General features: G+C 37.2%; 1 protein-coding gene across 2 annotated transcripts in view; it reads right to left on the bottom strand.

Annotated features, from left to right (window-relative positions):
- Positions 1-284: 284 nt before the first annotated feature.
- Positions 285-24,942, bottom strand: part of itga1 (integrin, alpha 1) — a 46,939-nt gene continuing 22,281 nt past the window's right edge. For both annotated transcript variants that reach the window (XM_032570012.1, XM_032570013.1), the window contains 27 exons: positions 21,737-21,825; positions 20,533-20,647; positions 18,169-18,296; positions 17,732-17,880; positions 16,683-16,833; positions 16,413-16,587; positions 15,906-15,979; positions 14,153-14,300; positions 13,329-13,474; positions 12,510-12,653; positions 12,166-12,417; positions 11,812-11,942; positions 10,545-10,717; positions 10,289-10,443; positions 7,908-8,018; positions 5,704-5,780; positions 5,275-5,404; positions 5,107-5,184; positions 4,937-5,013; positions 4,744-4,833; positions 3,756-3,858; positions 3,546-3,662; positions 3,399-3,470; positions 3,213-3,317; positions 3,018-3,113; positions 2,794-2,907; positions 285-1,902 (listed from right to left, as the gene is read on the bottom strand). In XM_032570012.1, the coding sequence (XP_032425903.1) occupies positions 1,846-1,902; positions 2,794-2,907; positions 3,018-3,113; positions 3,213-3,317; positions 3,399-3,470; positions 3,546-3,662; positions 3,756-3,858; positions 4,744-4,833; positions 4,937-5,013; positions 5,107-5,184; positions 5,275-5,404; positions 5,704-5,780; positions 7,908-8,018; positions 10,289-10,443; positions 10,545-10,717; positions 11,812-11,942; positions 12,166-12,417; positions 12,510-12,653; positions 13,329-13,474; positions 14,153-14,300; positions 15,906-15,979; positions 16,413-16,587; positions 16,683-16,833; positions 17,732-17,880; positions 18,169-18,296; positions 20,533-20,647; positions 21,737-21,825 (3,257 nt within the window). In that variant the 3' untranslated portion in view covers positions 285-1,845. The remainder of the gene's footprint in view (positions 1,903-2,793; positions 2,908-3,017; positions 3,114-3,212; positions 3,318-3,398; positions 3,471-3,545; positions 3,663-3,755; positions 3,859-4,743; positions 4,834-4,936; positions 5,014-5,106; positions 5,185-5,274; positions 5,405-5,703; positions 5,781-7,907; positions 8,019-10,288; positions 10,444-10,544; positions 10,718-11,811; positions 11,943-12,165; positions 12,418-12,509; positions 12,654-13,328; positions 13,475-14,152; positions 14,301-15,905; positions 15,980-16,412; positions 16,588-16,682; positions 16,834-17,731; positions 17,881-18,168; positions 18,297-20,532; positions 20,648-21,736; positions 21,826-24,942) is intronic.

The raw sequence follows: 24,942 nt of genomic DNA, 5'->3' as shown, positions 1-24,942 counted from the left end.
GCTCAGGATTATCAACCATGTTGATAATTAACATAGAAAAATAACATATTTCCAGTTTCCATCTAGTATGTAAAACATGACAAAGCAGCAAATTCTACAATAAAGAGTAAATAACTTGTTAAATTTTTGTTCAGATTTTGATGTGTTCATCAGTGAATTACCAGAATTGGTTATTTGCATTTAATAACTTATGTTGTTTTACAAACTAATTATTATTTTCTTTTAAAAGACAAACATCATCACAAGTAAACTTCGAGAAGAATTAAGGACCACTGTTCAAAATGTGTTGAATAAAAAAAATCTTTATTTAGTAGATATTTTTCAGACGATTTTTGTGCTAATGACGACATACATAACCTCTGACAAACCAGTGCATTACAATGAAGACTTCACAGCAGTACAGAAAGCTGGCCATGAGCTCACAACTTTCACTTTGTGCCTTTCGCTCCACCCTCTTGCATAAACCAGACGTGGCCATACATTCTGCATAATACACAATTTAATACCTGTGCTTCATGTGTCTATTGTGGAGGGTGAGAGCCGCTGAGTATAAAAATATTCAAAAGCTATCTTTTCTTGCCCTTAACATTATTCTTTACAGCTATGGTAGGGAAAGTAGAAAAAAGGTGAACAACCTGACTGAAAAAGCATTATGTACCCCACTGTGGAGTGAGTGAACCACAGTGTGCTAATACATGTAGGTGAGAAGGGGCTTTGAAAATAAAAACAATGGTTCATAGGCAAACATTTCTTCCAAATTTAGAAAATATCATCTATTCTGCAATAAAAACAACAAGAAATAAGTTTGAACTACAATTTTCCATCAAGTAAGCCAAACTGCTTGATAAAAACATTAGCCTCCATCTATGTTTAAGCAGATGATAGTATCAAATTTATTTTTTTCTATCAAAATATAACCTTATTTACATATGTGCATAAAATCTAAAGCCGGAAAGCTTTTTTTTTTTTATCGTGTCCAAAGCAAAGGTCACCTTTTATCATTCTTTTAGCACCTGAGCAAAATCACCTGTCACACAAAACATTAAATACAATGCAAAATAATTCTGTACATTTTACAGCTTTACATCCATTACTTTTTCTATTTACAGTACACTCACAGAAGGCTTTCCTGGTGATAATTACACTTAATTACTGGAGCTAACTGAAAAATAAAAGATGTGCCATAATATTTAACTATGCTGACAAAACAACAAAATGCTATAGGAATGCTTAAAAATACAGTGTCTCCTAAAATTCATCAAGCAAACATGTTTGAAAATGGGACTCAGAGCTCATGTAAAAAATAAAGTTAATATAGACTTATTTTTTCTTTTTCATCCTTTGGTGTTTTCACTGTAATGTCAAGTTTTTTGGGTTTTTTTTTGGTGAATTAGGTAACTTTGGATTTTTATGGTGAAAAACCTGAGTACTTTTTTCACTAAAGCTTTAGTGAAGCCATCAGAGATTAGAATGAACCTATAGCAACAACAACAACAAACAAATTAAAATAATAAAATGATGTTACTTTATCAACAGGTTGGTAAAAAACAACAACAACAACATAAGTGAAATCAGAAAGCAAATACGTCACATTTACAGTGATTTACAGTCAGTGTCTTTGGCTCTTCTGTGGTCCCCACCAGAGAAGCCCAAATATTACAACCAGCTGCTCCAAGCAGCACTGAGAAGCAGTTGAGAGATTTTTTCCGTCGCTATGTGACACATGACAATGTAGAAAATAGTGATGTTGACTCCTTTTTTTCCCCTGATAGTCCATATGCCACAGCTCTGAGGTGTCTTTGGGTTCTCTTAAAGCGCAGCTTACAATTCAGTGGTCCGAATACCTCAATCAGACATCTCTTCCTTTGAATAGTCCCTGGTTTTTCTCTTAAAGAAGCCAAGCTGCAGAAACAGAGGACTTAGTTACACAGGGACTGATTTACAGACCAACATATCAACAGAGTTGAGAATAAATATTCACATGCCCTTTTAAAACCAAGACATACCCATTTTGTTCTGCCTGTCTGACATTTAATTCTTTAAACTTCTCCTGTTTCAGGTTAGTTAGAATGACCAAAAATGCTAAATCTAAATGCCAGAATAATGATAGTTGTTATAGTTGATTATCTTCCTTAAATTCAGAAATTTACATGCACTACGATTACTACGCATTTAAGCAATTTAGGAGAACCAAGAAGATGATGTCATGGTTTGTATAAATGGAGGTGAACCCCAATGTATTTTAAGGTGCACCTCAAACACATTGCCTCCTTATGTGACATACAGAGGAAATCAAGATATCAAGCAGAGAAATTTATCCAAAAATCTATGTATGAGTGGAAGTCTATTGAATTGTCTTGCCACTTTCATTATGGTGTATTTTGGTGCTAAATGTGCATATGAATCCCAGAGGAAAAGTAAAAGATCTTGTGCAGATAGTGACTATTGATGGAAAAGAGAACATTATTACCCACAGTAGAGCTTATAGTTTTGAGAATTTTGAATTTAACAATATAATTTTTGAGTTCACCTTGACTTTGTTTTTTTTGGCACTCCAATTTGTTTTAGTTTGTTTGCGGCCAGAAGATACAGCTAAGCAGAGATACTTGTTTTGTGAGCAGAGCTGAAAAGCTCTGCTGTTGTTATTTTTCCATGTTTTAATTATCTATGTTTAACCAATTTGTTTAGAGGGCAAGACTATTCTTCAAGACTTGCTTTTTTCTTAACTGAAAATGTGTAACAAACTGTTTAGGAGATTAGACAATTAACATGACATGAGGCATGAAATATTACCTTCCAGAAAATGAAAATAATAAGCGCCAAGATCAACAATCCTATCAAGATACTGATGATGATGATCCAAATAGGGATTCCTCCAACCGTTTCCTTTGAAATCGGGATCGTCACCTGGCAAGCACAAGCAAACATGAACTCAACACTTGCATACATCCTTACAAACAGGTGCATTAAGTAACTGATGTGACAATTTCAAGAATATAATCCCAAACACGACTTACATTTCTATTTTTTGCGTTGCTGCCCAGTTCAAACAGATGACTCTGTTTGAACATCAACGTTGCGTTCACCATCATCTTTAAACTAGAGAACTCACTCTGTAAGAAAAAGCACCTTGTCACGTTGCCATTACTCACATTATACCATTTAATCTCAACACATTGTAGGTCAGAATAAGTGCCAACATCTGATCTGACCTCAATGAACGTCGGTTTCCACACTTTGAAGGTAACATTGACCTGACTCTTATTGGTTTCAGGGATGAAGCAGCTGAATGAGTCGCACTGTGTTTGTCCACATTCCTGCAAAGAACATCACATCCACCAGTCAGAAAAGAAAGGCAGCGTCTCAGCGGCCGGTGAAGCTAACATCTGAGCACTAACCAGTAGGAAGCGAGTGAGAGTTTCCTTTTTTGGTTTGTTGTGTTTAGGGGCCGGGGGTTCTTTACATTTTACCTGCAGAGCAGTGAGAAGCTGACATGAGAATCATTTTTTGCAATTTAGATATATTGTTTCTGTGTGTGTACATACCCCAGTGCTGGAGACGACGCTTGTCCAGAACAGTAACACGTTGTCTAGAGGAGACCGATAAGGGTACATCACTTTAAGGTCAAGAGGTGGAGTGAGGGTACTGCCTGCCTTTTCCACCTGAAAGATAAAAAGATGGATGCGTCGACAACATATTTCAACTACAACATATAAAAGTATGTAAAAAAAAAAGTCATATTTTATTTGTGTTACCGTGTAGCTGATGTTGACCTCCTCTGTCATCCTCCCAAAGTCACTGTCTTTCAAGGAGTACTGCTCACCATCTTTAATTATTATATGCTTTTCTGCATGACTCCTAAAGGATTTCATATTTAAAAATGAATATGATATGCAACAAGATATTAAACTTGCTAAATCACAGTTTGGCCACTTGGGGGCAGCAAACATTAACCTGAACAAGGTTTGATGTTTGAGCATCAAAGTTAGAATTTTTACTCGTACATATATAAGAAAATAAATGAGACTTCACTAACTCATCTTACTGCATCAACCGTTATATGTTGCTTTACTTAAAGGTCATTATTATTACAAAAATAATGATGAAAAATCAACTGCAGGCCTATGATGCAGAAATGGATATTTGTACAATTAAAATATTTCTAATGAGGTTTTTATATGCCTCTTTGCATAAAAATATTCATAGAAAATGAGCGGTTTTTAGTTTACATGGTGCTAATTCTACTTCACAAAAGAAAATCCTTAGCGAACACACTACCTCTTAAATCAAATCCACTTTTGTATTCTGACTTGGGATTTTTTTGTCTCAATTTAATTACATCAAAAATGATTCCTTCCTATGAGATTATTTATGTGATCAGATTTATTAGTACTGATGGAAAAGTAATGGCTGCTGCAGATGAACTTCATAGTTGTGAATTTTAATAGTTTATTGTCTTTATCGTTTCTTGATTTTGAACAATAGATTTACATGCTCCCTTTTTGTGAATTTTTTGACAGCAGTAATAACTGTGAAAAACGGCGTACAAAGGTAACAATGAATGTATTTCCGGACAGGATACACATCAGTTTCTGATATTTTACATATATTGACTTATTCTGACAAAATTTAACAAATTATTACACTACCAAAACATGTACAAAAACTAAGCAAATATCTTTGCTTTACTGAATTCCCTGTTAAACTTCATGATTATGTTAATTCATCTGTACAGATACTTACACACTGAATATGACTCCAGCTTCATATTTCACTGGGAGGGAGATTTCCACATTGTTATCATGTAGGGTATTCGGATTCTCTTCACTGTCACTGTAAGAGTCATTTTTGTTTTGTCAATATTTTCACACAAATAGTCACTTTAACAATCCATATTCCAATCAACAATGTGCAGCAAAAAAGATGACAGGCTCACCTTATAGTTGTCACATTGATGTGAATGTTCTCATATATGTGTGTTGAGTCTGTCTCAAATCTCACTTTAAAACTTTCCTGTTGATGAGAGATCACACGTTGAAATTTAATAACATAAGTAAAGTGAAATGTAAAGTGAGTGTAGCTTCTAAAACTAAACCTAAATCTTACCTTAGCATTACTTCCCAGGAAGGGATATCCAACAGCGCACTCCACCTTCATGTGATCCGGAGTGCACTCTTTCTCTGGCTGAAAATACAAAATATGACATAATTAAACATAGTTTTTCTTTCGACATTCTTCCATTAAAAAAAAAACAGAAGAAAGCAGAAATCTTACCTCGACTTTAACGTAGTTAATATTTGGTGTGAAGTTGAGAATAACCTTGGTGTTGTAGGCATTGTCTTTTTTGTTGATGATGTCAATTTTCACGTCAAGCTTATCTTTTGATTTGACTGGGATCAGCATGCTGGAGAAACACACACACACACCCCCACACACAAAGAGTGTCAACACGACTGACTGTCATGTTCTTGTTTTCCCACAGAGGGGCAGTCACGCTCCGGTTCACTTCTAAATAAAACTACATGACTCCAAATATCAGAAGGCAGCTGTTGATGTCTCTTACACATTTCATCTTCCAATCGCTTTAAATGTTTATTTTTTTTACATTAAAACAAATGACAGTTTTCAGTTCATGTTCCCTTCTGACAATGTGCAAGGATGGTAGGAAACTTTTATGTTTTAATCCTATTGAGCAATCAATACCTTTTCTCACTCGGCACTGCCGTGAGGGAGAGGTCAGTGATGCACTTTAATTGATCTCCGCAGTCAACCAAGGGAATCTAAAAGATAGAAATGATTCAGAGACATTCATTTATCAGAATGGTCTAGTCAAAGTACAGGGCTAAATCCACGGTACAGAATAAAACTGGACTCCAAAACCAAATTAAAAGCACACATTTTAAGTAAACAGTGCCTAGGACAAAACATTTGCAACCTGAGAAACAAGATGGATTCAGAGCAGATTTTCTCTGCTTCTCTTTACCAAAGGCTGTTTTAGTATTTGCTGCGAACATCGACCCAATACAATAATAAGCAAAGACGCATCTTTTTACTGTTTTTTTTCTTTTCTGTGACCTTTCTGTGTCTTCTTTTCAATAACAACAGGCAAAGTCTGAAAAGTGTCCCCTTTCCTTGAGTTACAGTAACACTGCGCATTTCTGCATTCAGCCATCTGACACAGACGGAGGTCAGGCCTGTAACTCACAGACAGGAGTTTTGGCACTGATGCATTTTTTTGACACAAAAACAGACTAATAATGTACAAACGAAGTGGTCATCTTCTGTGATACTTCTCGCCTTTGTCGGGAAACATTGCTCACTGTTACTGATAATCTGCAAACCTTCTTGTTAGGGCAAACATGCATGTGGGAGTGTGGGAAGATTTCCCTGGCCTTTAAAACCGACAGAGGCAGCCTTGTGGGAAACACTGAATGACCGCAGTCAGCTGTTGCAGATATGAATCTACTGCAGCATGTTCGGATACACAAAAGACATTTTACTCATGGTTTATTTGTGCCGACAATGTTTAATTTAGATAAGGCTTGCATCATTCTGTCTGTGACTCTTACAGGGGAGAAAAAAAAACATTAGATTTCTGTGCACTTCATTTTTGTCTGAATGTAGAGCAGCCATCTGCACCATGTTATATTGGCTTATTGATGCATATTCAAAATATGACTTTTCTGATGTTTTATTTCCCTCTCATATTATTTTCGCATGGCTTCATATTGAATGTTGTCTTATGTAATTGTGTTTTGGTAAATAAGTACAGTCATATTATTGACATTCACAGTTTTTTCTCAAATCCATGAATTTTCCAGGTAATTTTGACAGCACATTTTAAATTACTGTTAAGACCCTTGAATAAAATTTTATTTAGATTTAGTCACAATTTAATTATCTGAAAATATTTCTGATAATATTTTTATTTTCTGTCTATTTTCACTCAGATTCTTACCAAACAGAATCTATAAAGTTTATTGTGAATTTTAGGGACTCTAACATCTTTAAGGAAACCATTTCTTTACACCGAGGTAAAATATTTTTCTTAATATGCCTGATGAATATTCTGAGAGAATAATTCAGCTTTGTGATTCGAAATGACTTCTTTTGAATTTCTTTTTTCACATTTCAAAATATAAAAATCTTAATTTTGACTCACTAAATTAAACAATTACTATATACAAATTTATATTATAAAGATTAGATTTTCTTGCCTTTTTTCATCATCTAATCCAATTATTCATACAACTAATATCAGATCTAACAGTATTTTATCTCCCACCATCTTCTGCATCTTATTTTTGTTAGAGGACAAAAACATCAGTCATGATCTATATGACACAAACATTCCCGCCTCTCTGAATGCCAACAGAGCTCAACATAAATTAGGGTTTTAGAGTGGCCTAGTCAAAGTCTGGACTTAACTCATAAATCATGCTGTGGCAAGGATGTGGCTTCATTTAAACAATTTTACACAGAACAGTGATCAAAAGTTTGTAAATACTTGGAACAAGTTGTTAGGGTTCAGTGGGCTATTATGTTTTATATTTTATGTGGTCAAGGAAAAAATGAAATGATCATTTATTTGAAAACTACATTTTGTATTGATTTTCTTTTTACATCTTTGACAGATATTACAAATATTTTTTGAGCTGTGCAACATAAAAAAAATAGAAAAAAAAAATCTGTAGGGTCCCAAATACTTTTCATAGCACTGTTTAACGAAAGGAAAGAAAAGGTGCTGTGTTATGCATTCATGTCTGAACAAAATTGCTAACATGGAGGTATTTAAAGTTTAATATGCAAACAAAACATATTGTAAAGCTGTTTGAAATCTTCTGCTTCATGGTACTTGGTATCTGAATTAGTGAAATAGACAGTTGAGAGATACAGAGTGTTCTTACTGTCTTAGTGATAGATCTGGGTAGGTTTGCATCCAGGACAGGGCCTTGGTCCTCATTAGTGAGTCCAAATTCTAATGTAACGTTGAACGGGTCTTTGAAGTCCAGCTGGGCCTGAGGCAGAGAGGATACATGCGGAAAAAAAGGATTGAGAAAAGGAGGAGAAAGTAAGCAAAAAAAAAACAACAGTGAGCTAACTTCCCTTATATAATCAACACTCTACAGGCGACTGATTGATTAATGGATTCATTTCAAAGCTGGAGAATCTTTACCAAACCTGACATGTGTAGTTGATTCACCACAGCCTGATTCTTGTGGCACTAATGAGAATGTTTAATTTACAACTCACAACCTTTCAGCCCCATGGCACTTATAATTCAATGTCCCACCTATAACTGTGTATTGATTGTACAGATGCAAAAAAGTTCAGAACCGACACTGCCATGTCACTGGGGACACAAATCTCTCAAGAAACCTTCCAACAAACTTGCTTGATCTGTGGGACAAAGCTTTATGAGTGTTTTGAGAACAAGCATCAGACCGGGCCGATGTTAGCAAACCGTTTCAACTTAGTGTACAGAGAAAACTTCACAGATAAACCACCCAGTCCTTTACTCTAAACAAAAACACCAAACTCATCGCTGAGCAAAGGTCCGACAATCAGAATCCATCCTTAGGGAACCATGAATGTCCGCACAGATTTATGCACCAGTCCGTGTAGCAGATGTTGAGATGATGCATTTACTTGTTAAACTACAGGGGGGATATGGCTTACATGGTGTGAGGATGTTAACAAGAGACAAAAAGCTACAAAATAATGTTGGCTTTTATTGTTTTTGTACAAAACACATCAAAAAGTGATCTTTTGCAGTTTGTAAAAGAAAAACTCAGACTCAAGAGTTTATATACTGTATTTTCTCTGTGGTAGAATTTTTGATGTGGGTCTAAGACTCGAGCCTTGTAAACTTATTCATGCCCTTCAGATTTCGAAGGGTATAAAAGTAATAGGATCTAAGCACCCATCTATGTTACATTTTTAATATTTTTATCCACTAGAGAAACCCAAACATGGACTCGTTCTATGCATTAACTGGTAGCTTTGTCTCTATCCTAAGCTGAACTTTAAATGAACTTGAATGAAATATCTGTATATGTATTTTTGTTTTAAGGATTTTTTTTTTTTTCGTTTTTAGAGGAATCACCCCAAAGAAGTGAATAATGGTCCTTTAAGCTTTCTGTAATTACTCTGTTTGAGATGCATCTTCTTCCATGCCGCTTTTAGGACAAACAGTCTGAAAATGATTATTTTTGAAATTATATTATTATTATTTTATTACAAGGGCATTTAATGAACATCGTTTTGGTCTGTCATATTAAAACCCTGACTATACTACAATAAAAATATATGAAGACACTCACAAAATCTGATAATCTAAGAATATAAAACCTCTACGTGTGAACTGTCTTGTTGACACAAACCTTTCAATGCAGAGATTTTATTCATGGCTGCTAAAGACATGAATGTTCAATAAACTGGTCTACGGATCATTGTCTGTTTGTTTTAAGCATTTACCCCGAGATAGATTCCTTTCGGTTCATAGTATACCTTTTTTTTTTTCTACCACTATGTCAAAATCTGCAGTTTCATTCTGCAGGAATAGCCAAGGGAAGAACAGAGGCAGTGTTCATGTCCGAGACAAATTTTAAAAGCTCTGCTTTGGAATATGTGGGGAATTTCTGCACAGACTGGCACAGTAGGAACAGAGCAGATATTCATCATCCGTACACACACAGCAGGAGCAGCTGCTTCCACTGATTAGTTCCTCTTTCAGTTGTTTAAGGACAGCTAATCAGTGACTTCTTATATTGCAGTGAAGGACTGGTATAAAAGGAAAAGAAAAAAAAACACTGGAAATTCCTGTACACACTGAAGTGCTAACATTAAAAACCATCTGCTGTAGCGAGAAACAAGAAACAAGTGATATGATTGATCAGAAAAGGCCTTCAACTAGAATGCCATATCCAGCAAACACATGGAGTAATTCATCGACTTATAAATGTATTCACTTATTTGGGTTGTTTAAGACCTTGACACGATCTTGTAGCATCACTCTGAAGAGGGCAGAAGAAGTCAGCTTCATGCTTGAGCCATGCTCCTCCTATTCACCAAGCTACTCCTCATCAGTTCATTTTGTCCTCTCTACAACTAACAGCCTTCCTCATCACTTAAACGTAGCAAAAACCTGAAATTACAGCTGCAAAATGGACTGTAGGAAAATCTAGGAGAACATTGGATTAGAGTAAATAGTGAATAAAAGCAAAGTCTGATGATTGCTGTTGATTAGTAATTAACAACTGCACACTGTAAAAGTCAGAGTACTTGCCGACATGATGAATCTTTCCGTCTTGCATATTCTTTGTCCGTTGCTGATTAAGAATGTCTTTGTCACCCTACGATCACTTTTGTCCAAGTCCTGGTCAATAAATGAAGCTCTGGCTTTGCTACGCAGAACATCCAGAGTTACGTTATAGCGAATTTCTAAGGAACACAACAACAGAAAGAAAAGAGTTCAGCGAGTTGCAGAAGCAACAACGTATGCACTGTGAAGCAAAGGAAGCACAAAGTGCTCAACAGCTCACCTGTGGAGCTTGCATGTCTCTTCTCAGACTTAACTTGATATTGAAAACACACCGTGGTGTCTACACAAACAGATTTATGCCCCCTGTGTTCACACTGGTACTGAGAGTGCTGCAGGTTGATTTTAGTGGGTTCGAACGTCATGCTGGAAGTCACCTGCGCAACATCTCTTGACCTTTTGAAATGAAAAGAGATACAGTTCAAAAACTTCCTTGTGACAAACAAACACAAAGTCGTGAATACTTGAGAAGTGGATGGAACATTTTACATGCTTTTCATAAATGTTTACAAATAAAAATCCAAAGAGTTCAGTCTGATACCTCTATATGAAAATGCAGTGAAACTGCTTGGCACTTGTGCAGCCTAAAGATATCTGAGATTTATTTTTTATAAACACTCTAGCAAATCTGACGGAGAACTATTTTCCTAAGAACAATCGGCAACATAAATCAGTCTTGGGATATGCAGAGGCAGCAGAGGCATTCCTTAGCAGATTTGCAGCTGAATAAAAATGTGCTGCAAATTTTGTTAGATTTTTATTTAAAGAAATATATATATTTTCTCTTTCCTATTATGCACTATTTTAATGTCTTCATTCACGTTAAAACTACAACAAAAAAAGTACTGAGCTTTGCAGAACACCATATATATCTCCATAAAAATGCAAAAAAACAAAACAAAAAAAACATGGTTCTTTTGCATTTCTTTTTCTGGTCTTTTTGTCCGATTCTACCAGCAAACACTAAGGAACATAAAGAGATGTCAAAAGCACACAGAGATATAATTTAAATGTAATAGTTTTGCTTCAGAAATGATTTAAATTTTGTTGAATGTTAGCCGCATTTAACTAAAACATCATCATGAGTTTAGGGAAAGCGGCTCCATGCTGCCAAATCCTATTTAGGCTCTAAGCCACATGGGAAATGTAGTTCTCACATAGCTTTGTTGACCTCTTACCAGGACATGCTGTGGGAGAAGATCTGCATGGGAAGCTAGATCGTAATGTGGGCGGGTTCAACATACTGGTGTCGAGCAGTGAAATACTGTATGTGGGTGGGGGTTTTAACACAGAGATCATTAAGGAAGCAGTTTGTCTTCAGCTTGCAAGTCCAATGGGACAAACACAGCTGTAAAAATGCAGAATAAGACGATGCAAAGTGGACTTCTAAAATGATGCCTTTGGGAAGCGAGGGCCGTTGCTGGTTATGACTGAAGTGGAATGTGTAGAAAAAAGGCTGAAAAGTAATATGTGAGGATGAGTCCTCTCACCAGAACAGGGAAGCTCCTCCCAGACCTCCTATGGTGACGTCAACGATGCCGTCTCCATTTAGGTCCATGATTCCGTGTATGGACTGCCCAAAGAACTTCACCTTTTCTCCATCCCCACCTGCTGGGATGTGCTGTGGAGAAGGTCAAGAGAAAAAAAAGCAAAGTTCAATAACGTGATCATTCAAGGTGGCCTTTTTTGTCAAAGATAAGTGAGAAAAGCTTTCACTTCTCTCAAGACATCTTTGACAAACTCAATGTTTTCCCCGTCTCTCTTAATTTAAGTAAACAAAAACATGCTGCAGTTGTTTTTTTATTGTTGAATATACTGCTGCATTTGGCCTTTGTGATTCTCACCTGAACTAAGTTCAGGTAAGGGTTGTTTTTGTGCCCATGGTAAATGTAGACAGCTCCTCTGTGGTCATTCTCAAAAGGTGCACCGATCACCACGTCGTTGAACCCGTCAAGGTTGAGATCCGACACGGCGGCTATGGCTGTACCAAACCGAGCCCCGCATGGCTCGTTTTTCATGGTGCAGCCGTCCGAGTTAACCGAACAACAGGACTGGTTCACCGGCTTCAAATTAAACTTGTGCACAAACTTGCCCTTCTGGAAATAAAGAACGTCGGATGATTCTCTCATGACTCCATCTTTCATCAGCAAAATGTCCAACGAGTAGCAATGTTTTCGGTGTCATGTACCTCATTGAGTTTGTAGACGTAGACTTTACCCTGTTCATTTCTTTCTGGACCCATGTACATCGGCGCTCCAACTAAAAGGAGGTCTGTGTAGGAATCATTATTGACGTCAACAGTCTGCAGGACGCTGCCGAAGTAGGAGCCAATCTGCAGAAAGATGCAGGAAACCATCCGCTCATCAGGATTTGTTTGATTACACCAAAAACCTGTTCTATTTTTGACCTCTTAGGTTAAATATAATTCAACATTAAATTTGTTTTAACACACAAACAGCAAAAACTAGGGATTTACATAGACCACATGAAAAGAGTACTTAAGTGGCACCATGAGGAAACAACATTATGTGGACACCACATAATAACGTGATGTCGAAGTAACATCTTAAGACATCAGCCATGAAGCTAGCGCCTCGGCACAGGTAGGGCTTTCAAATCGACAATGACGAAGTATGCAAACAAATTTGTTGTCTTATTTCTAGCTTGCCAAAATTCCACCCGTATGCTCCAGATTGGAAAAGTGCCAAACATTCTTCTTTCATAGAGGTGGTCAAATTTGCTGATGATCACTTATTCTATTTGGTTATTACATCCTCTCCAAGAATGTAATAACCTTTATTAAAACCTCCTATTTCCCCATGTAATTGATGGCCCCAATAACTGCTTGCTTCATCACACATCATTTACTCTGAAATTGCAGTCATTTATACACATATCTAAATATAGATTTCTTCCAAACCTGGGAGGATCTGCTGAAATATTTAAGCAAATATTTTTGTACACCCGTCCCTACTGCATTTACAGAGATGAACTGATAAATACTGACCTGCTCCCCACGCAGTATCTGCACAGTTTCAACCCTGCTTTCCTTAGTCAGCTGGTAGATAACTACACGACCCGTGTGGTTGTATCTTGGTGCCCCAGTGATGTATAGCACACCTTTAGAGGTGGATGCAGACTGGACGTCATACCCTACAAAAAACAAGGTTCAGTCGCAAAAAAATTGATTAATATCACAATTAATAAAAAGCCTCACAAAAAGCCGGGGAGCTTTTTTGTGCTACGAGCCACTGTTTATTTCGGCTTGTGTAGGGGAAACCATAAAACACCAGTGGAAACTGGCAAGCGCAGACACCTCCTCAGAATGGAACACAGCATCTCTGCAAGCTGCAGCCTAGCCTTCGGGAAAAAGCATGTGCCATCGCTTGGGTTTACAGACCGGACCAAGCAGTGCTCCATCTAATGACATGTTGATTAAATAATTTCATATTAAGAGGCTGTGGTTGGTTTGAAAGCCATAGAAGGCAAGAAGGCAGAATGGAGAGTCTGTATGCTTTATTTTGTTGGGAGGGGGGGAAAAAAGAGGAGCATCAGCTGTCAGAGTCAAGTTACATGTTTTTCTCCTCTATTTGGCAATAACTCAAAATTGACTCTGCAGCTGGAGTATTTAATTTAATACATTGGAATTTTTATTTTATTTTCTCAGCTAAAGTTGTTATCAGTATCACACTAACAAAGGGACTAAGGCACAAAGCACAAATGTCTCAAAGCTAAAAGTAAAGACAAAGTCATCAGTTATTTCTGTTTCCTTTTATTGATTTTTAGATTCATCATTATCTCTACATGTGTGATGTATAGGCTTTGACTCACCTAAGTACTCTGCCAGTCCTCTGCCAGTTTTATTATCCTTCGGATCGTAAAACTCATCTTTTTCTGGAGTAATAGTAGATTCAGCAGTTTGCATGACCACCGTCCCGTTCCAGTCATACGCTCCTACTGCTCCTAGTAACAAGCCGTCCTATGGGAAACAGCACAGAAAATGTCAGAAGAACATGTTAGGCTAAATGACTTGATTAAATATACAAACATTTGTAAAACTACGGTATCTGTCTCTTTCTTAATCTTTAAAATTGTAGATTGTAGAGTAAAATATATAAAAAATTGTGGTTGAAACATCGAAGAGTATGAATACTTTTGTATTTCACTGGAGAGAAAATGAAATAAAGCATGTCAGAAAAATGGAAAAAAAGAAAACTCATCCATTCTAATTTAATCAGATTAGGTGTGGTCAAATAAGTCCTTATTTGGATAATTGGCCACACTAAACTGCATTAAATAAGCTCTATGCTGACTCACACTATGACTGTGGAAGTGTGTTGTCGCATGTTCAGTCCTCCGTGGCACAACTCTTTTTGTTTGACCGTGTAAAGATGAAAGTCGCCTCTGGCGCGATCACCGTACACAGCGACAGAGGAGGTGATAAGCACGAGTCCGGAACAGGAAGTGGACACGTAAGAAAGGATCCTGTTTGTTCTAAGCCAATGCAGGAAATACCTATTGGATGAATTTTAGCAGTGTGTGAGGGGGCAAAAATCAACAACCGTCTAATTCAGCTTCCCAAAGCATCTCTTACGTTGTATATATCTTGGGTTTCACTAATGCTCTAATGCATTCAGACAAAACAGCACCAGTCTGCGGCAGAATGAGCTCAGGGGAAAAACCAGGATTTTGTCTACAATCATCTACTGACTGAGGTGAATCACAAAAAGGCTGAAGATCCATCACAGATAAAAATAAGGGAAATGTTGTGTATGTCTCTAAATAGGGCTAGGCCATATGGCTGAAAAACGTATCACAATATAAGTGTTTCCCATCAGTCGAAATTAATAATTGTTGATGAGATTTTTGTTTTAAATATATGAAATAATGCCAAGTTATGGCATGACCTTCCCCGTTTAATTCACAGTTTTCATTGAATGTCATCATTTATGTTTAATCATTTAGGTGGCAAGGTGGCAAAACCTGAAACTGCTGTTGCACATGTTATGGTATGTTCTCACCAAAAGCGTTTTGGGGTGCGCATGGTTTACATTCAAAGTCTATGTGGAGCGTTGGACGTGTTGGACGTGTTGGATGTGTTGGACATGTTGGACGTGTTGGAAGACTCAAAACGCTCCAAACTGTTGAAATCGTGCCGGGCAATGGCCCTCAACGCACCTCCACATAGACTCTGAATGACTATGTGGAGGCTCAAAGCGTCAGGCGTTTTGACGCTCAAAACACGTTTGGTGTGAAGGTACTATCACTCAAGAGGCTGTTGCTTGGTAACCAAACAGTGAGTGACTTAGTTGATGCCAGTCACTTTGCTGAACTCGCTGTGAGCGATTGAGCAGCTAAAGCCTTTCCTCTGCCTACATCTCCCAGAATGCTGTGTGGTTCTGGATCGGAGTTCAATGAATATTCTATATATTGAATATTCAATATTTTATGAGATTTATAACCTAAACCTAATATTAATCATGTGTCTATTGCAATATACAATGTCATTGTTTTATTGTCCAGCCCTACTTCTAAACATGTTGTTTTTTTATATTCAGACATTGATATTCCAAATTAGACTTACTTTAGAAGCATGGGCACTGAATCCAGCCTGGGACATCTCCATCTCAAAGGAAGAGGTAAAGTTTCCAGATGTTGCTGAGGAAGAATGTATTGCTTTGAGCGATGCATAGACAAGTAGCACAAAATAAAACCATCTTGTGGCTACATAACAGCTTCGTAAAAATATCTTCATTTAAATATTTATGTCAAACTGGAAAAAACTTTTAGTTTTGAATCACTTATCTGGAGGACAGTGGCTTCATCAACAAAACTTGTGTGGATTACCTATTGAAATTTTGCCTGTGTTTGAACTTAAAAAAATCGCACAACTAAATCACGTGCCAGTTGGACATCGTACATAATTTCTATAATGTTTTAATGAAAATACTTCCTGTTCGGATGAACACAGTCATGGTGTTCCCGTTATTATTGCAAAATCTAGTCATATTGCAGACAAGATGGATGTTGTAGATGTAACCATCTGTATGTGTCATGTAAAGCCTGATAGATATTACTTTGTGCTTTATACCTTCTAGGGCAAAAATCTTTCTTCCCAGCGTATCCGCTAAATTCACCAAGAAGAGCTCGTCAGACACATTGAAGAAGTGATCCTGTATGGGTTTACTGGATATTGACTTAATCTCATCAATAAACTTCTGCACGTCTTCTTCACTTTTATTTTCACGTTTGTAGTATCCCAAAACCTGTAAGCGTTAAAATTATTTCTTGTTAAAATACATCACATTTACAGTAAATGATCAGAAATGTTTGACAATGCAAAGATAACTTTTGTACTCACAGCAATGCCAAACCTCTCGATGTGATCCTGGTCACACTCACCAATGACTTCTTTTTGCATGTGGTTGTCATGTGACTCTCCATCAGTCAAAATCACCATGACTTTTTTTGCACCGGTTCTTGCACCTCTCTCTTGCGTGAAGGCCTCCTTCCTAAGTAAGTACACAATTAAATATAAAAACAATAAGGTATGAAATTCTAGATGTTTAACTTTTATAGGTCAGCTGAGAGTTTCAGGTTACCAGGCAATTTGCATAATGAAATGGACAAATTAACTGAAGCACAATAGATTGGTAAAGCTCAGCTCCTACAAGAGAAAACAAGATAATATATGACAATCCTGTTTGACATGTTTGAAAATTCCTTGAAATCACACTCCAAAGCAATGACGGTAAATAATATAAATGTAAATATACAACTAACCATCTTCTGGTAACACTAGACTTTGAATCTGAACATTGGTTAATAATCCCTGGAATCTCTTCTCAATGAAGTTGACATTGACAACTTCAGTTATGTAATTTTTGGCAACGTAAAGCTCTCTTAGTCCAAAGAGAAGTCTTTTTGAAAATTTAAAAAATTTTGGTGAAAGTGGATATCCAAGCCAAAAAGTGTTGAAAATTCACAGCAATGCTATTTTGTTTTTATTATTTTTTTGTGTTTGTTGTTTAAAAGTCATTGAAAAGTTAATACTGTACTTTATTTAAACTCTATCCAATATTTCTTAAAGTAACTCCCATCTCACTGCTTATTGCTGGAAAGCATGTCAACTAGAAACTTACCCGTGCTGGAAACTAAACATGTGACATGTAATCTTAAAAAATATGTTGTCTTAAAAAAAAAACAACAACAAGAAACAAGATTTGTCAAAGTAAACTCATCCCATTTGAATTCACATTTCATTTGAAGTTAAGTTCTGATCACCATGTGGACCGGACATTTAAATGGGATGGATGTAATATGGCATTGGAATGCCAATCGGTGAAAATATCTGAAAAGTGCAACTGAATTTAATTAGTTTAAATGAAAAGTGCAGCTGATGCGGAGTACCTGGCAGTGTCAATGGCCAAGAAAGTGTGAGTTTTTGTCCCGGTGTGCTGAGGAATGCGTCTGACAAACTTAAGCAGATCTTTGTTGTTGTTAAACTGGCTGAGGTTGACATGGTGTTTCACATCCTGGCCATAGGACACTATGCCCACCTGGAAAACATATAGATATTGTATTAAATGTTATTCCACATTTTTCCTTTCTCCTATTAAATGTTCCTTTCCTGGACTGCTTGTCCCAGGCAGCCTGTCTACATTGTTTTGTATACACAGGACCTCATCTTCAATAAATAATCTGACTTTCAAATACAAGGCTGCAAAGTGAAAATATCTTTTAGTGTCTACCTGTGGAAAACTCCCTGCTGCGGCTTATACAAAGATAATTGTAATAAAGATTCAAATGACTTTTTCCAGTGCAACTGGTACTGATAAATTACCGACCTGAGACAGTTTAGGTCCAACCTGGACTCTTTCCAGGAAACGGACAAGAAAGTCAACAATTCTTCCCCATGGGTAGATACTGTTTGATCCATCTAGCACAAAGACAATGTCCAGATTGCTTGTACAATCTGAAAAAAAAATAATAAATTGAAATGTCAAAAAAGTAAAGGACATTATTTTTTAATTTAATAGTTTTACCCTATATAAAAGGCAATTAGTGGTGTTTTTTATACAATTGGAAAGCCTGTCTAGTGATCTTTAAAATGGCATGCGACTTATCAGAAAAGTACATAGCGGGAATGAGAAACACAGCTATGTATGTGGGTTGCACAACTGTCATTGTTAAGGGGGAGGAATTGCCTAAAACACAATATTTTTTATGAAGCATTCAATACATTAGATATAAAACATGTTTTTTTTTTATATACTGAAACAGCGATTCTGAAAGTTCATATTTCCTGTTCAACCTACTTTTTTTACTGGTCTGACTACTAATATTTTCCCTTATAAACTCACGGAGCACTATATTTTTACAACTGTTCAACTGCAAATGCAAATAGTCAACCAATCACATTTCATCACCTCACATAACTCACTTAGCTAGATGTGTTAAAGACAACAAAATGCAGCATCAGAATGAGAAAGAAAAGAGATTAAAGTGACTTTGACCCCAGCACTCAAGTATTGAATATTTCAGAAATTGAGAATTTTTGGGGTTTTTTTTACCCCTCCAGGGGGTCTTTTTGTGGGCTCTAGTGTCCCTTATATGACAGTGGGCTGACAGGAAACGGGGAAGGAGAGGGGGGAAGACATGCAGCAAATATCGTCGGGTCCGGGAGTCGAACCCGCGACGGCCGCGTTGAGGACTCAAGGACTCCAAATACGGGTCGCACTAACCACTACGCCACCACGGCACGCCCCAGAAATTGAGAATTTTTGAGAATAATTGAGACCGATTCAAAAACGAGTAAACATCCAGGAGAACGGACAGACTCGGCAGAGATTATAGAAAGGCAACAAATACCTTGCTGCAGCCTTGAAGCAAATGGACAACAGCAACAGAAGACCACACACTCATGAAAGATGGATGATAGTAGATTGGAAAAACATTGGCTGCTCTACTGGCCCACCTGAATCTAATGATTTCAGCTAAAACATTTGGATAGTATAGAATTTGGCATAAAAGACATGAAAGTGGGCAATGCATTGTCTAAATCTCAACCTGAGTATTATTGCTAATGATCTCCATCACTTTAGGGCTGCACCAGTCTTCTGGTGGCTGACTCCAGAAGGATAATTTGTCACACTACAAAGCTCAAATTGTCAGAAAACAATATTTTTCTTTTTTTTTTTTTTTTTTTTAAACAACCAATAAGTTCATGTAATTCGCATGTCAATCTCGGAAGAATGTTTTGTGACATTAAATATAAACCGTGAGGGGGTGCTGTGGTGGTGCAGGGACAAAGCACAACGCATGTATTGAGGCCTTAGTCCTCGTGCCAGTAGTCGCAAGTTCGATTCCCAGCCTGGCGACATTTGCCGCATGTCTTCCCCCTCTCTCATAACCCTCTTTCCTGTCGTGCTACTTCCAAATAAAGGTCACTAGAGCCAACAAAACCTTTAAATAAATATAAACCATGAGGAACTGATGTAGTCATGAGAGCAAAACAGGGTTCAATCAGCACCGACAACCTGTACCTAATAAAGTGGCCTGTGAGTGCACATGAATTTTTGTGGATCATGCAGTTCTCATCTTTAAGCTGCTGTGTCACAAACATTTAAGGCAAAATTTTCTGGTTACGTGAATCATATGCACAACTTTCGCTAAAAGGCTCTTGATAAATCACATTGAAATCACAAATGTAGAGGACAACCTGTGAAAATAACAGGAATGCTCTGGAGCGGTAATGAAAGGATCTATTCCTTTCATTTAAACACTACATGTTTCATCCATATATTTGTTTCTAGTAAAAGAATAGCAAGAAAAATGATCCTGAAAGAATCTGACAAACAGATAGAAGCTGTGACTGGACTCTGTTTACGCTACGCTTTTTTTCCCCTGGTTGTTTCCTTCCAGGGAAACATAGTGCAGTAAACTGTCTCCTAACTTGGGCATACAATGCAGCAGAAGTGTTGGGCTGGGCCAAGTCAGAGAGGAATACGAGGTAGCAGACAAGTTTACATTAAAGAAGAATGCTCTAATCTTCCTCTCCTGGTAAGGGAGGGTGAGTTTGACGCCGGGGTCTTGGGTGGTACTGCTATGATCGGTAGATACTTCTTATCGCTTATCCTGCTCAGATAATTTGTACAGACGCGTCATGTTCTGTGCAGGGCAGCTGCGTGTTACTCAGGCGAGCGGCGTACTTTGCACTCCGGGAGCTATGGAGTTGAGGATCTGGAATGACGGGCTGACGTTCGCACAAACTCCTGAGATGTACTGCTGCTGGCCGCACATGTAGCCATACTGAGGACCACACGCCTGTGGGGACAAGAGTCACACAAACACACACAAAAATAAACTCAGACAGTGAAAGAGAGGATCTCACAGGGCTACGACTGGTTATCATTTCCATCAGTAGGAGGTCACGGGTGAAAGGAGGTTCAGGGCTACTGGAGAGCAAAAGCAAGGATCCCAAGAGGAAAGAAGTACTCATATGGAGGACTAAACAGAGGCTGTGTTGAAGTGCCGGAAAATTCTCAACAACACACACAAAAAAAGAGGGTCAGACAGAGAGCAAGTGAAGATGCAGGGGTCTAAAAGCACACAAAAATGTTTAAAATATAATTAATGATCATTTTACAGTTTTCTAATTCTGATAAATATTCCAAAATGTTCTTGATCCCCATGACATATTCAATATTTGAGTTGAACAAGAGATCTGCAATTATTTCACTGTTCTGTGAACTTATGAAGTTCAGCTTAATGACTGCCGAAAGCCTATAAATACTTCATAAGAACAGAAAAATATGTTGTTTTTTTAAACTCAAGAACAAGTAAGTCATTCCTTCTGACTGGGACATTTCATACTTCAATACCACCAAAGCTGCTGGGAAGTCCTCATAGTTCATCTCTTGCTGCAGAATTTGTCAGTGTAAAAAAAACACACCCACTTCAAATTTCTGTCCAATTACAAAATATTTAACAAACACTTCAAAAATAGTAAGGCTGACATTTAAAATGTCTTATAAACCTTCATTCTGCCCCTGAAATCTAATCCTGTGTTTATTTAAAACAAACAAATTTGTTTTCACTACTTCTTTATTTTATTAAGATAAGCCCACTGCAAATTATGCACTTTGTAAATACCCATCTACACGCTTGAGGTTTTTATGCCTCGTCAATCTCATCATGAGCTTAAATAAAGTGCTTTCCACTTCTACACAACACGTTCCAATATTTCTTCATCTGTACAGTTGGTTTACAGTTTCACATTACATTCCCAGGACAGCGCGTCTCCATGAGGACTATAGAGCAAACTGTGCCATTCAAGGGCCAACTTATACAGTTCATAGGAGGAAATAAAATTATTTTAGTCTTTTGTGTGGAAGATGTACACTTCCTGCTTACCAAAAATCCTCCAGTGGGATTGGTCACCAGGGTGGTTCCCATGGTCATGTTTTCCTTTACTTCATGCAAGTTGGGAACAGTTGTGTTTTCTGAAAAAGAGCAAAAAAAAGCAAGAAAAAAAAGCTGAGTGAATAAACACAACGAGACAAACAGAATTCAGCACAGAAAACGAACAGCTGAACAAATTCTTCTCCTGGATTTTCCCACAGGAAGACAACTTCTGTCTGTTCAGCAGACATAATAGTCACCGATGTATATGCTTAAACACTGTTTATGTTAGCTCTTTGCCATGATGTCCCTCTAAGTGTACGTAGCTTATTGCTGTTAAAACAGATGATGATGTAGGAAGGAAAGGTTCTGGGGTGTGGGGTGAGGGGATTGAATCATTAAGCAATCACAACATGTGGCTAAACTTAGCAACTAATTCCTTGACTCGGGAATGATCTGGATCTGATTATTTTTTTTTCTCTTCAGAGGGATTCACATACTCTCACAAACACATTTACATGCCATTTAACTCTGAATGATGCTCCCCAGGAGGGGATTTTCATAAGAAATATGCACCCTGCCTTTCTTTAATATCCCTCAGTTTATTCCAAAGTGCAAAAGTAAATTACATGGAGAATACTTTGGATTGGACAATATGGTAAACAAAAGGATGAGAAATCTATTTATCAGTCATCTGTTCCTATATTCCTAATTATCTTGGATGATTAACGACACTGATTCACATCCTGTGGCTCATCATATGTGCACATGCAACAGGAAGGTGGATGCTGTGCCGTCAGCCTGATAACAATCAGAAAAAGACAACAAATCAGTCTTAAACAGGCTGTGAAATATTCTTACCGATGTAGAACATACTAATACAACCATAGGTGATGTTGTTACAAACAGTACTAAAGTAAGACATTTAGTTGAACACACAATAAATGCTCAACAGACATACCGATAGACAGATGATTTTATTCAATAACAAGTAAAATGACTTATGAAATGATGAGGAATTTTCCCATCAAACCAAGCTGGGGTTTATGGGACTGTGGTTCTAGAAATTTGTTAGGATGTGACACATTAAGATCCAGGCTGCATGTAATGTCCTCTGTGTGTTCAGCTGAAGTGGTTTTCTGCTGTTGGTAACATCATGTCCAGGTGGCAGAACCCTTTCAGTGAACTTTAAAGCAAGCAAAAAACCTTCAGTAGAGATTAAACCTTTAATCATCTTAGATAATATTTTGAAAGCCTAGTTTGCTCTTCAGAAAATGTTCCCCCTATAAATCCCCGTAGCAGATTAGAGGAGTTAGTATTTGCTTTTTGTATTTGTTTTTTGTTTTGTTTTTTTTTGTGTCTCTTTTACACATTTTGATTTAGGAAACAGACTTTAGTGTACTTAATAATAAATATAATATGTCAATAATTCTCAGAAGTATACAGAATTTCCTCGCTTTTTTGAATGTCCCCAATTATAAGTGGGATAGAGAAAGAATGTATCATAGACAGAACTCATTATAAGGAATTAATAATGTTTTGACTAGTTATCTATGCATGTATGCACAAATAACCTACATAATTATTCTATGCTATATACACACCATAAATCACCTTTTTAAACATACCAGAATCAAGTCTGTCTAAAAAACATGGATGTCAGGTGACTTCTTGGCAGCATTTCATCACGCGTAATGATCGTGGCAAAACCGCTTTCCAATTTCACTGTTTGGATGGAAGGGTGGTTCAAGATTACAACACGTCAACCGCACAGTTTAACCTTACTCATTATGGTTTGGGCTTTATCGTCTGTGCTGGGAAAACTGTAAACCCAATGTGGAGACGGAGCTGGCAAAGTGGGACTGCTGTGTGTCATTAGTAAAAACACTCAGAGCGACAGACTGACTGACTGACAGCTCATGGTGATGGAACGGGCATGCTGAAGAAATATCAACAGAGATCCAAGTTGTGGTTGATGCGCCATGATCACTTTCAAAGAAAGCTCAGTTTATAATATATATAAAATATAAGGGGGGAAAATCCAAGTTTGTCTCTGATTAGTCAGACTGAAAGTGCAAAGCTAATTCAATTCCGAATGATTGATTGAGTTTTTAATAAATAAGCATGTCTGAGTTACTGATCAGAGACCTGAGCCACTTTAGTGACCGGTTCCAATGTGCAGCTCCTCGCCCTCTCTCTACAGATGTCAACACAAAGACGGACAACTTAAAAAGGCTTTGTTGCGTGCTGTGGAGCAGATAAGTCTCGTTAAGCTGCACAATTATGATAACTTGGAAGGATGAAACATTACAACCTTGTTTATCATCCGTCTTCCTGTTCACATGTAGCAACGTCCTCCAGTCAAAACCCAATCAGATTAGCAGTTACTCTAAGCAGAATATTTTAAGGTATTGCATACTAGAAGAGCCAAATGATTAAGTGTCAGAAAGTTAATGAGCATCCAAACATTGCATTTACTTACCAATTGTTTTTAATAGATTGGTACAAACAATTTCAGAGAAGGAAGTAGTGGATGTTATTTGATGAGCAAGGGATAAAGACCAGAAACAGGAAAAAGCCCAAAGCTCATTTTAGCTAAGAATTTGAGTTGTTTCCTTTATCTTTTAATCTAAATGTAATTTGGTTCACTCAAGTCGTTTTTAGTTCCATGGAAGTTTATGTACAACAGAGATTTGTTTTAACAACTAACTGATTTTTATTGTCTTTAAAAATGCTTAGCCTTGAGGTAGAAACAAACATCTTTATTAAATCAAACCAAATCCTTTTATAAGGCAGCATAATCTGTAGTTATCGTGTGACTTGATGTAGACCTCATACAATGGGTTCAAATGCAATTTAAGAACTGTATGTTTTTCATTTATTACTCCTAAAAATAATTACACTCTTACACTCGCTCACTTACAAACTACTGTTATAGTACTGAGGAAAGTTTAAAGACATATTAAGATAATATGAAATAGCCAAACTTACAACAATTCATGTAAAAATTGCCTGATGGTGGCGTAAATTGTATGACTTCTGTCAGTCTGCCCAGGGCAGCTGTGGGTACAATATGGCTCGCCACTATCAGTGTGTGAATCTGTGAATCGCGTGAAGTGTTTTGGACTAGATAAAGCGCTATACAAGTATAGAACATTTACCATTTTTTTAGCCATTGTGAACATACAGCCTATAGGCATTGGCCAGTATAAGATTCA

This window comes from Xiphophorus hellerii, chromosome 8, assembly GCF_003331165.1.
Source record: "Xiphophorus hellerii strain 12219 chromosome 8, Xiphophorus_hellerii-4.1, whole genome shotgun sequence".
Taxonomy (NCBI): Eukaryota; Metazoa; Chordata; class Actinopteri; order Cyprinodontiformes; family Poeciliidae; genus Xiphophorus; species Xiphophorus hellerii.
The sequence above is the reverse complement of the archived record's forward strand: the minus strand, read 5'-3'. Positions and strand labels throughout refer to the sequence as shown.